A 13103-nucleotide genomic window follows, 5' to 3' on the forward strand; every position below is an offset into this window, starting at 1 on the left:
TCACCCATAGATGCCCATGTTCAAAAATTGAGACACACTTTTTTATATATATTGCCTCTGTATGAAATAACACTGTCTATTCACTGGCCCAGCAAAGGCCAACACTCTTTGGGCCTCCCAGTTGACTAGGGACCTAACAAAGTGTACTCTGCAAATGCAAAAAAATGAAAAGCCTCTAATATCCTCATGAGTTCCAGCACCCAAGTTTTTCCAGTAGAACATTGTCCAGAGAATCACACTGCATCCCTCAGCTTTTCATCTTCATATAGTGTATCCTGGTGATATCTCTGCCCCAGGAAGACTTGAACACCCATGACCCTGTCACTGGGTCACTCGATGTCCTTCTTTGGACCACTTCTTGGTAGATACCAGTGCCTTCTCAGTCTCCAGCACATTAGCTTAAAGGGGTTGTGTCATCTCAAGCATTGGTGGCATATCACTAGGATATACCCCCAATGTCAGGTAGATGTGGGCCCCACCTATAGCACCCTCGCTTATCTGTAGAACAGAGCTAGCAAAGTGAAGGAGTATGGGCCACGTGTGCACGGCCTCTCTTCATTTACTTCTTTGGAACTGTGGAAACGAGCCGATCTCTGACTATGTCCGCCAGGCCCATAGCATCTGGCACTCTTATAGAAATGAATGGAGGGCAGTCGCGCATGCGCCGTCTGCTCTCCTTCACTTTGCAAGCTCTGTGTTAGAGATAGATGCAGGTCCCAGAGGTGGGACCTGCACCTCTCAGACATTGGTGGCATATCCTAGCGATATGCTACTAATACTTGAGATGACACAATCCCTTTAAGGAACTGACTTTTAAGTTGCTGGCTAATAAATCCCAACCCGTGACAGGTGCTTTTGTTAATAGTCCCACCATGGGGAAAATCACAGTGTTATGAATGTATTCACTTCTCCTGTCAGTGGTTTTAAAGTTATGGTTGATTAATATCTATTGTTAGAGAGAGACTTGCATGATAGGACTCTCTTGCACAGTGTCTCCACATGCTCCCATCTGAGACTTTTTGTGGTGGCGGCATTACATCCATGATGGATCCAACATAGGACAGCATTTCCTGTATTGTTTCCACTCATTATGTGTTCTTTAGCAGTGTATAAAATCTTTCTTTGCTGCCTGGAAACTGTCATTAATCATCCAATGATCGGTCCACAAATCCTATGTGTCTGTTTAGTAAGGGCTTAATTATGTAAATGGCTTGTGTATGTGTGTGTGTATATATATATATATATATATATATATAAAAGGCTCAACAATACATGAATAAACACAAGACTATTTGGATCAACAGAAACTGTCAGAAAGTTGCTGTCGACATGACCTTTTTTCGGGTACTGTTATTTATAACTTAAAGGGTCTAATGTTGTAAAGCTGTGATTTTGTTGTCTGATCGGGTGTAATACTCCCTCCAGCTTGCCATAACTACAAATCAGTGCACATACAAGTATTAGGCATTCATACTATCTTCTGAATTATCTGGAAACTGTCAACAAGTTACTGTAGACTGATCCGTGATTACTCCCGTAGACTGATTTTGTGCGTCTCTGTTTAGTACTTTGAAGTCATGATGAGTTTAATGAACTTGGCTACAAGCCATAAACAGAAGAAAAATAACCTAAAGATGCATCAACAAATAGTCTACTTGTTGACTATTTCCAGGTTGCAATACATATTTCTGTGGAGCTCAGAGTAAATGGGACACAAGGTACCTAGATGCTCCATAGCTTATTCTGAGCTGGGCACAAACATGGGGTCAGTGGTCTTTGGTCCAGTAGGATGTTGCCAGCTGCATTTGTGACTGTACTCCCCTGGTGACATTAAGCTCCATTGTCATTACAGATAATCCTGCCCTCTTCTGGTTCTCCCGCCATATTTCACTCTGGGGCAGCATCTCCTTTAATCTGGCTGTGTTCATCAACCTGGCAGTGGCGCTGTTTTACCCGTTTGGAGATGACGGTGATGAAGGTAAGTGAAATTTCTTCTAATTCTAGTCCTGCATGAAGATGGAAGTTGTGATTAATAGCTCAGTCTTTAGGCTACTTTCACACTAGCGGCAGACTTCTCCTGACAGGCTGTCCCGGCGGGGGAACAGCCTGTCAGATCCATGCTACCTCAAGTCTATGGTGACGCCAGAGGTCCACTCCAGCCTCATTCACTATGATGGGAGCGCGCCATATAAGACGCACTTTTCCCCCCCCCCAAAAGTGGTGGGAAAATGGCAGTGCGTCTTATGGGGCGAATGCTACCATTTAACACTAATACATGGCTGGCCGCGATGTATCAGTGGGGAGGGAGGAGGGGCTGGGTGGTGTTAACTGATATTGGAATGGCAGCGGAAATCCACTGTAGTACTCACTTAAAATTTCCTTAGCAGGCAGGCCGGGCGGCAGCGTAACGTCACTTACTACGTCACGTGCCTGCTCCTCTCACTTTATGAATGAAGCAGGCGAGTGACGTAGTGAGTCACGTTACGCTGCCGCCCGGCCTGCCTGCTACGGAAATTTCAAGTGAGTATTACAGTGGATTTCTCTACTGCTGCAAAGAATTGCTATAGCTTAACATAGCGCCCATGCCTACACAGTCAGATATGGATACTGCAGTGAGTGGGGCCTGGTGTAATAGAATACAGTGACTGCATCGGGCCCCGCTGCCATTCAAATATCAGTTGCCAGCCCCCAGCCCCTGTATTGGGGGTAATTCACTATTTACACAGGGACACTGTTATGGGCGGGAGGAATCTGTGGATGACACATATATAGCATAAGATGCTATATATGTGTCAGCCACAGATCCCCCATAACAGTGCCATCCACAGATCCCCCATAACAGTGCGTATCCACAGATCGCCATCACAGTGCCATCCACAGATCCCCCATAACAGTGCCATCCACAGATCCCCCATAACAGTGCCATCCACAGATCCCCCATAACAGTGCCATCCACAGATCCCCCATAACAGTGCCATCCACAGATCCCCCATAACAGTGCCATCCACAGATCCCCCATAACAGTGCCATCCACAGATCCCCATAACAGTGCGTATACACAGAATGCCATAACAGTGCGTATCTACAGATCGCCATAACAGTGCATATGCACAGATCCCCTCCATAACAGTGCCATCCACAGATCCCCCATAACAGTGCATATCCACAGATCCCCCATAACAGTGCCATCCACAGATCCCCATAACAGTGCCATCCACAGATCCCCCATAACAGTGCCATCCACAGATCCCCCATAACAGTGCCATCCACAGATCCCCCATAACAGTGCCATCCACAGATCCCCCATAACAGTGCCATCCACAGATTTCCCATAACAGTGCCATCCACAGATCCCCCATAACAGTGAGTATACACAGATCGCCATAACAGTGCGTATCTACAGATCGCCATAACAGTGCGTATGCACAGATCGCCATAACAGTGCGTATGCACAGATCCCCTCCATAACAGTGTCATCCACAGATCCCCTCCATAACAGTGTCATCCACAGATCCTCTCCATAACAGTGTTATCCACAGATCCCCTCCATAACAATGTCTTCCACAGACCACCATTAGTTCAAAACCCATCAAAAGCACACCTTTTGCTTCAAAATATTTTTTTTCTTATTTTCCTCCTCAAAAACCTAGGTGCGTCTTATGGGCGAAAAATACGGTATGCTCTTGTACATAGGAGGAGGCAGTATTATAGTCGTTATATTCTTGTAAATGGGGACAGTATTATAGTAGCTATATTCTTATATATAGGGGACAGTATTATAGTAGTTATATTCTTATATATAGGGGACAGTATTATAGGATCTATATTGATCATGAACATGGATAAATTGTCTTTAACAGAAATATGCTCAGAGGATTTGTCGTTTCCCTCCCCAATCTTAATACTCTCATACACTGTATTAGTACAGAAGAAAACTCCTCCGAGGTTACGTGAAATATACAATTTGTGCTCTATCCTGAGGTTCCTTGAGAATGACATTGCAGGGGTATTCCCATCTGACTATCCAAGGTTGAGATCAGAATACCAGTCTTATGTGGTGATCAGAGGTGGTCAGAGTAATGGAAACCCGTGGTCACTCCGTTTCCATAATTCCCAAAGAAAAAAATGGAATTCACGGAGACAGCATAGTACAGGCTGCTCAGCTGTTACTATAGCCACTGCCACTATTGACTGCTGTATAAGAGTGGCTAAGATAGGAATACCCCTTTTTAAGTAAAGAAAAAAATATTTATGTAAAGACTAAAAGTGATTCTTAACTAAATGTAGATGGATTTGGTCACAATAGTTCGTACACCCCAAACACTTAACCCCAAGCACTTGTTGTAACCCCCTGTTATCCCAGACTGCTGCTAATCATGTGATCAGCCCCCCTCCTGTACGAGTTATGGGTGACCAGTAGCAGTATGTGCCCCTCCACATTGTACACGTGCATTGGCATGTGTCTAAGCAGCTAGACGGGCACTCCTCAGCCTCTAGGGCTCCACAGGACAAGCTCACTTTGTCTTATTTGGAGGTCTGTTTGCACAGAGGCTTATAAATATTCATCTTGGGTAAGGTCAGCAGCAGCCGCCTCACGTGCGTCTGCGATAGCAGCAGCTGCTCTGGTTGGTAGCACAGCCGCGCTGAGACACAGACAATCTTCTGCTTCTCTTATTCCTTTTCTTGGGATTATTTTAAGGATTTCTTTGGCTACTTGCTGCAAAGCACTGAGTTGGTATTGGGAACCACACCTAGATGATAGATTTAGAGAAGTGGTACTGTGCAGTGTCTATATATACAGAATAAGAACGGATACTGAGAGTTACACCCAGTATACAGGAGAAAAGAAGTGGTACTGTGCAGTGTCTATATATACAGAATAAGAGCAGGTACTGAGAATTACACCCAGTATACAGGACAGGAGAAGTGGTACTGTGCAGTGTCTATATATACAGAATAAGAGCAGGTACTGAGAATTACACCCAGTATACAGGACAGGAGAAGTGGTACTGTGCAGTGTCTATATATACAGAATAAGAGCAGGTACTGAGAATTACACCCAGTATACAGGACAGGAGAAGTGGTACTGTGCAGTGTCCATAGATACAGAATAAGAGCAGATACTGAGAATTACACCCAGTATACAGGACAAGAGAAGTGGTACTGTGCAGGGTCCATATATACAGAATAAGAGCAGATACTGAGAGTTACACCCAGTATACAGGACAGGAGAAGTGGTACTGTGCAGTGTCCATATATACAGAATAAGAGCAGATACTGAGAATTACACCCAGTATACAGGACAGGAGAAGTGGTACTGTGCAGTGTCCATAGATACAGAATAAGAGCAGATACTGAGAATTACACCCAGTATACAGGACAAGAGAAGTGGTACTGTGCAGGGTCCATATATACAGAATAAGAGCAGATACTGAGAGTTACACCCAGTATACAGGACAGGAGAAGTGGTACTGTGCAGTGTTCATTTATACAGAATAAGAGCAGATACTGAGAATTACACCCAGTATACAGGACAGGAGAAGTGGTACTGTGCAGTGTCCATATATACAGAATAAGAGCAGATACTGAGAATTACACCCAGTATACAGGACAGGAGAAGTGGTACTGTGCAGTGTCCATATATACAGAATAAGAGCAGATACTGAGAATTACACCCAGTATACAGGACAAGAGAAGTGGTACTGTGCAGTGTCCATATATACAGAATAAGAGCAGATACTGAGAATTACACCCAGTATACAGGACAAGAGAGGTGGTACTGTGCAGTGTCCATATATACAGAATAAGAGCAGATACTGAGAATTACACCCAGTATACAGGACAGGAGAAGTGGTACTGTGCAGTGTTCATTTATACAGCATAAGAGTAGATACTGAGAATTACACCCAGTATACAGGACAGGAGAAGTGGTACTGTGCAGTGTCCATATATACAGAATAAGAGCAGATACTGAGAATTACACCCAGTATACAGGACAAGAGAAGTGGTACTGTGCAGTGTCCATATATACAGAATAAGAGCAGATACTGAGAATTACACCCAGTATACAGGACAGGAGAAGTGGTACTGTGCAGTGTCCATATATACAGAATAAGAGCAGATACTGAGAATTACACCCAGTATACAGGACAAGAGAAGTGGTACTGTGCAGTGTCCATATATACAGAATAAGAGCAGATACTGAGAATTACACCCAGTATACAGGACAAGAGAAGTGGTACTGTGCAGTGTCCATATATACAGAATAAGAGCAGATACTGAGAATTACACCCAGTATACAGGACAGGAGAAGTGGTACTGTGCAGTGTCCATATATACAGAATAAGAGCAGATACTGAGAATTACACCCAGTATACAGGACAGGAGAAGTGGTACTGTGCAGTGTCCATATATACAGAATAAGAGCAGATACTGAGAATTACACCCAGTATACAGGACAAGAGAAGTGGTACTGTGCAGTGTCCATACATGTAGAATAAGCTGGGGTGCTGATGATTCCCTTAAACATAGTAGAGTGTTACAGCAGTACTGTGCGGGGTACTTGAATAGAGAACAGGTGTTAGGAATTAAACAAAGAGAGAAGTGGTGCTTTGCACATATATATATATATATATAACTCGTTCAGTTTCTTATCTTTCAGATGGAAGTAAGTAATATGTCTTGTGACACCACTTCTGATATTCTATGTATTTACATGAGCTGGTGGAGGAGTGAATTTCATGAAATTATTTATTGTGCAATAACTTCCCCATTCAGTATTAATGACCAGGCTGTGATCCCTCCCTTGTCTGTCACCGCAGTCTGATTTTTTTCTTCATCACATTGATGCCTCTGGACATTACTGAATGACAAATTAAAGCGTCAAAGGCCGTGTATACTTTTGCAGCTAGTGTATCTAAGTTACAAAATTTAGAGTATTTGTAGGTTTGAACATCTTCTACAGTTTTGCTGATCCAGTGCACTTGGGAAGTCTTCAAACCCTTTCACTTTTTTCCCATGTTGTTATGTTGCGGCCTTGTGCTAAAATAAAAATCCAGTTTTTCCCCATTATTCTGAACTCAATACCTCATAATGGGGAAAGTGAAAATAGAATTTTAGATATCTTTGCTAATTTATTGTAAAGTATATATGCCGACACAAACACAAATGTGAATATACACGATAGTTACTCCCTGTGTCGCATAAAAAGACACCGGTATTATAGAAAGTCCATGCTGCTCAAGTTACACCTCTGGCTGGAGGGAAGGGACTAGGTCAAGTATTTGGCATGGCGGTGGGGGAAGGGGCACGTTTCAATTTTTGCCTCAGGCACCTCAAAGCCTATGTACTTCCCTGCCCCTGGCCACTGAGGGAAGGGGAACTGAACTCTTGCACCAGGGCATTTATCTACGCCCCTGGGTATAGCCAAGTTTTACATGTTTGTTACCACACCTGGATTAGGGTATTTTCTGCCAATTTTCTCTGCAAGTCCTCTCTGTCAGGTGGAATGGGGACTGACGTTGGACGGCCATTTTTAGATCTTCAGAGATGTTGGATGGATTCAGGTCCAGGCTCTGGCTGGACCACTCAAAGAGGCTCAGAGAGTTGTCCACTGTGTTATTTGGGCTGGGCTGTGTGCTTAGGTATGGGAGTGAGGGCTGTAGCCCTATGTGGCAGCGCTAGTTAGAGATGGGCACTTAGCCCACCGCTAGAGGAGAGGTTGTAACACAGGCTGCACAGAGCCTGCTTGTAACTGTGGAGACACACATTTGCATGGACACTATATACATGTAAAAAGTATGGCATTTTTATTCAAAATTACTTCTCGTTGCTTCGATTTTTATTTTAGATGTGCTGGAACTAAAAAAAATTATGGAGAGGTGTCAAAGCTGGTGTGTATGTACTAGAATGCTCACTACTGTATATCATTCTATTTAAGCCCCTACGAGGCCCCCTGCATTCTCACTGTATAAGACATGCTGTACTATTAAAAATGTACAGTACAGACCAATAGTTTGGACACACCTTCTCATTCAAAGAGTTTTCTTTATTTTCATGACTATGAAAATTGTAGATTCACACTGAAGGCATCAAAACTATGAATTAACACATGTGGAATTATATACATAACAAAAAAGCGTGAAACAACTGAAAATATGTCATATTCTAGGTTCTTCAAAGTAGCCACCTTTTGCTTTGATTACTGCCTTTGCACACTCTTGGCATTCTCTTGATGAGCTTCAAGAGGTAGTCACCTGAAATGGTCTTCCAACAGTCTTGAAGGAGTTCCCAGAGATGCTTAGCACTTGTTGGCCCTTTTGCCTTCACTCTGCGGTCCAGCTCACCCCAAACCATCTCGATTGGGTTCAGGTCCGGTGACTGTGGAGGCCAGGTCATCTGGCGCAGCACCCCATCACTCTCCTTCATGGTCAAATAGCCCTTACACAGCCTGGAGGTGTGTTTGGGGTCATTGTCCTGTTGAAAAATAAATGATGGTCCAATTAAACGCAAACCGGATGGAATAGCATGCCGCTGCAAGATGCTGTGGTAGCCATGCTGGTTCAGTATGCCTTCAATTTTGAATAAATCCCCAACAGTGTCACCAGCAAAGCCCCCCTACACCATCACACCTCCTCCTCCATGCTTCACGGTGGGAACCAGGCATGTAGAGTGTGCCGGCATACATACATAATTCCTCTGGGTAGCCATCTTATATGCTTCTGGCCTATGTAAAAAAGCTGTGAACTCTCATCTTTCTGAAGCCTGGGTCACCTATGATATAGCTGGACACTTTTATTACCACTACTCTTTGAGGCCAGCAATAAAAGGTCATAAAAGCTACACCAGGCCCAGCTCATCCTGTCCAAGATCAGCTCGCTGTCAAGCCTGGCTGGAGCGTGACGTCATTAATTTCCAGGTCTGGTTTGAGGAGAGCTAATAGCCCTTAATTAGCTCTGGGCATAAAACCAGTCCACTTTCATATTTCATTTATGAATCAACTTATGCCCATTCTGACACCAGATCCAGGCTCTACAGACTATTGTGGTTAATTGGGTATCAAATATGACTAGAGGATGTGATTCCTTAGCTGACCTATGGGTGGTAGAAGAACTACAGGTCCCAGCATTACCGTGTGTGGTCTCATTCTGTATGTAAATAAATAAGGATCGCAAATTTGTATTCTGTATAAAAATATGCCGATGTATCAGGGAGATACGAGCTTAAGTATAATCCTCATTGTAGGAACTGAACTTTGATGGGGTCATAAAACACTTGGAGGCCAATCCCTAGGATTGACAGTCACTCTGCTGCCATTGGCTGACAGGAGTAAGTCTCCTGCCCATGGCAGAGTTCATAAAAACCCATGCACAAGGACAGAGGAGAGAGACCCATGGAACATCACCAGACACTTAATTGGACATTGACGGCATATCCCTGTATCAGAAGAACTTTGAGGGTCTCCCCTGATACATACTGAAAAGGGGTTTGCAAGGATTCAAAAAGGACATATGAACGACCATCTGAAACCCTCCAGAGAAACTAAGTATTCTTTCATCTTTTTCCCTTTCATTTGAACTGTCGTGATTATTTATATTGTTATTATTATTCTGTAGATTTATAGTCATTTTCATTAGACTTGTATGCACTGCTTTTTACCTCTTATTAAAGATTATAAAATCTAAGTGGCCAAGTCTTCCATATTCTAAGCTGCTGAACAACGTACCTTGCCTTTGAAGAGACGTTACCAGGTAGTTAGTTACATTGCATTTAGGAATTGTGGCTGGGGGTGATTGACTGCGGTTGGTCAGTAAGTGATATCCGGTTCATCCACTGATCTGTGTGATAGTGAATGACCCGGATAGTCGGCTCGTGGACCGGGAACCCACGTGGTGGCAGTTACCGAAGTGTAGTGGGGGGTGTTAGCCGAGTGGTAATACCCCGGTCACGTGAGGTCTCTGTGTGTGCGCAGACTCCGTCACAGACCACTACGTCACAGCTGTGGGATCCGGAGCGGTCGGATCCATAGTTCGTGACATTTTTATGGTGGCAGCTTACGGGATTCTGTATGCTTAGAATATTAGTGCATGAAGTTATGTCCATAACTCTATGTCCATAACTCTGTACTAAAGGATTGAAAAATTCTGGAAGACGAAGCACAGTGCATTAGTTTTGATAGAATAATAATTCACGACAGTACCCTCCCCTCTTCTTGTTTTCTGTCCTATCTTTTATTTGGCAATAATGTCCGAATCCGTGAATTATGACGCCCTGAGCGTGGCTGATATCACAGCTCTGTGTGAGCACAAAGGCATCCAAGTATATGGGAAAAATAAGACTGTCCTTATCCAGGAGTTATGTGCACGGAGGAGTCAAGAGTCATCCCTGCAGGATTCAGAGAATGGAGGAGACTCTGGGGCCCCTGAGCCAGGTGACCCCTTCCAGAATGAGGATGATGAACTGGGAGGAGGACAGCCTGCTGGGGCTTGCAGTCCTCTAGCTGGACATAACTCTGTCTCTATGTCATCCCAAAATGGTCTGGACCAACTAATGCTCAGTAACCCGGACTTATATTTTCGGCTGCTGGAGGCACGTCATGCAGAGCGTAAGGCTGAGCTCGAGGCTGCAGAGCGCAAGGCTGAGCTCGAGGCTGCAGAGCGCAAGGCTGAGCTCGAGGCTGCAGAGCGCAAGGCTGAGCGCGAGGCTGCAGAACGAGAACGGGAAGCTGTCCGCAGGCATGAACTGGACCTGGCCCGAGTACAGCTTCAGGGGTCCGACCGGCATGCCACATCCACAGGCCCATCCCTGATGGTCAAGCCAAAACTGCCTGTGATGGAGTCTGAGAACTGTGACATTGATCTTTTCCTGCATGCTTTTGAAACCTCATGCCAGCAGTACCAGGTACCAGAGCCACAGTGGGCGGGACATCTAATGTCCGCACTGAAGGGCAAAGCTATGGAGGCCCTGGTCGGACTACCATTAGCAGAGCGTACCAGTTACGCGGTCATCAAAAAGGCTATTCTGGTCAAGTACCAGCTGACTCCAGAGACTTACCGTTTACGGTTCCGGTCCCTGCGGAGAGGGCCCGGAGATACTTTTATGGACCATCTGGGCAAGTTGCAGACCACCTTCCAACAGTGGTCTGGTCCCCTCACAGAGGACACCAAGCAGTCCCTGGTGGATCTGATGGTCCGAGAACAGTTTGTCTCCAATTGCCCCACAGATGTGCAAAAATATGTATGTGAGCACAAGCCGAAGAGTGCGCGAGAGGCGGCTGAGCTAGCCGATGAATACATCGCCATGCCCAGCACTCGGGCATTCAAAGACACTCTGTCCCGTCTGGGAGGAACCTCTTCATCTGCTTCTTCCTCCCGGCCAGCTTTGTCGGTTCCTGTCCAGCGACCCTTTCACAGGCCTGCACAAAGACCTGAAGGAGTCAAGCCAGCACCGACAGACGCGCGCAAGTGCTATGCGTGCGGCAAGCCAGGACACCTCAGCCACTCGTGCCCGGAGAAGAAGACAGCACCCCCTGGCAAGCTTGCCCGCAACCCATCATCTGTGCTGTTAGTGAATGGAGCTGCAAGACACACCGCAGACAACCTACAGTCGGTTACTGTGGGCAACCGATGCACCACAGGCTTCCGCGATACAGGAGCCGAAGTCACACTAGTTCGGCCTGAACTAGTGGATGACGCAGACCTTATTCCCGGCAAAAGCCTCACCATCACGGGAGTTGGGGGGGTGAGCCCTAATGTTCCCCTAGCTCGTGTTTTCCTTGATTGGGGGGCTGGGAGTGGAGTAAGGGAGGTGGGAGTCTCTGCGGAGATCCCCACAAATGTTTTATTAGGCACTGACCTAGGACGATTGGTCTCGTGCTACGTGCCCCCTGGAAGCACACAGGACTCACCCGTCCCTATGGAGGTCCCTGGACATCCCGAGGTACTGTGCAAGGATGTTTGCGTAACATCAGATAACCTTGGGGATGGACCGCGGGAGGTGGGAGGTGGGGTGTGTGGGAGCAGTTCTCCTATGACAGGAGATGTAGAGGGGATGGCGGGTGTATGTACACAGGTAGCAAACATGTGTTTAACTGATTCAAGTTGTGCAAATGTTAAATGTGATGACATTATTGTGCCTGTGTTGCCCGTCACTCGCAGGGCTGCAAAAGCCGCAGCGGAACGCTCCATTGGGGAAGAGCAAGTGGAAGTGTCCCCTTCCACCGGCTCGGACCCCGTGGACTTAACCGCGTCAGAGCCTCAGCCACTGTCCCTGTTCGCCACAGGACAGCTGGCTGGGACTTGTAGTGCCGCCTTTGAGCAGGCCCTGCGAGATGACCTTACCTTGGAGCAGCTAAGAGGGTTAGCTGCCAGCCCTCCCACTGAGGGAGACAAATACCGAGTGTGTTGGGACAATGGGAAACTGTATAAGGAGGACATCTCCCACAGTGACAGTAGGGTGGGGCCACTCAAGAGGCAGCTCATTGTACCTGTGCAGTTCAGGGAACAATTACTGCAAGTGGCTCATGAGATCCCCTTAGCTGGTCACCTGGGAATAACCAAAACAAAGTCCCGGGTGATGCAGAATTTTTTCTGGCCTGGCCTCGGGGCAGATGTCGCCAAGTACTGCAGGTCCTGCGACACCTGTCAGCGAGTTGGCAAAGCAGGAGACCGTCACCGAGCTCCATTGAATCCCTTACCAATAATTGATGAACCCTTCAGGAGGGTGGCCGTGGACATCATTGGTCCCCTGGCCATCCCCAGCAGTTCGGGTAAACGGTTCATATTAACCCTGGTGGATTACGCGACGCGCTACCCGGAAGCAGTGGCGTTATCCTCCATTAGGGCGGACAAGGTTGCAGACGCCCTGCTGGGGATCTTCACGAGAGTGGGGTTCCCAGCTGAGCTTCTCAGCGACCAAGGACCTCAGTTCATGTCTGAACTAATGCAGGGGCTCTGTAGGAAAATACAGGTGAACCATATCGTAGCCAGCCCTTACCACCCACAAACAAACGGCCTCTGTGAGCGCTTCAACGGGACGTTGAAGCAGATGCTGAAGACGTTTGTGGAGGAGCAAGGGAAGGACTGGGAACGATATCTACCTCACCT

The 13103-nt window shown here is 46.2% G+C and overlaps 1 protein-coding gene across 1 annotated transcript in view; it reads left to right on the forward strand.

Annotated features, from left to right (window-relative positions):
* The window catches only part of ITPR2 (inositol 1,4,5-trisphosphate receptor type 2), a 372015-nt gene that overhangs the window by 292944 nt on the left and 65968 nt on the right, over window positions 1-13103 (forward strand). Inside the window, 1 exon segment of the mRNA XM_044281452.1 lies at window positions 1853-1978. Within this exon segment, the coding sequence (XP_044137387.1) occupies window positions 1853-1978 (126 nt within the window).

The sequence above is a fragment of the Bufo gargarizans genome, chromosome 2, assembly GCF_014858855.1.
Source record: "Bufo gargarizans isolate SCDJY-AF-19 chromosome 2, ASM1485885v1, whole genome shotgun sequence".
NCBI classification, from domain to species: domain Eukaryota; kingdom Metazoa; phylum Chordata; class Amphibia; order Anura; family Bufonidae; genus Bufo; species Bufo gargarizans.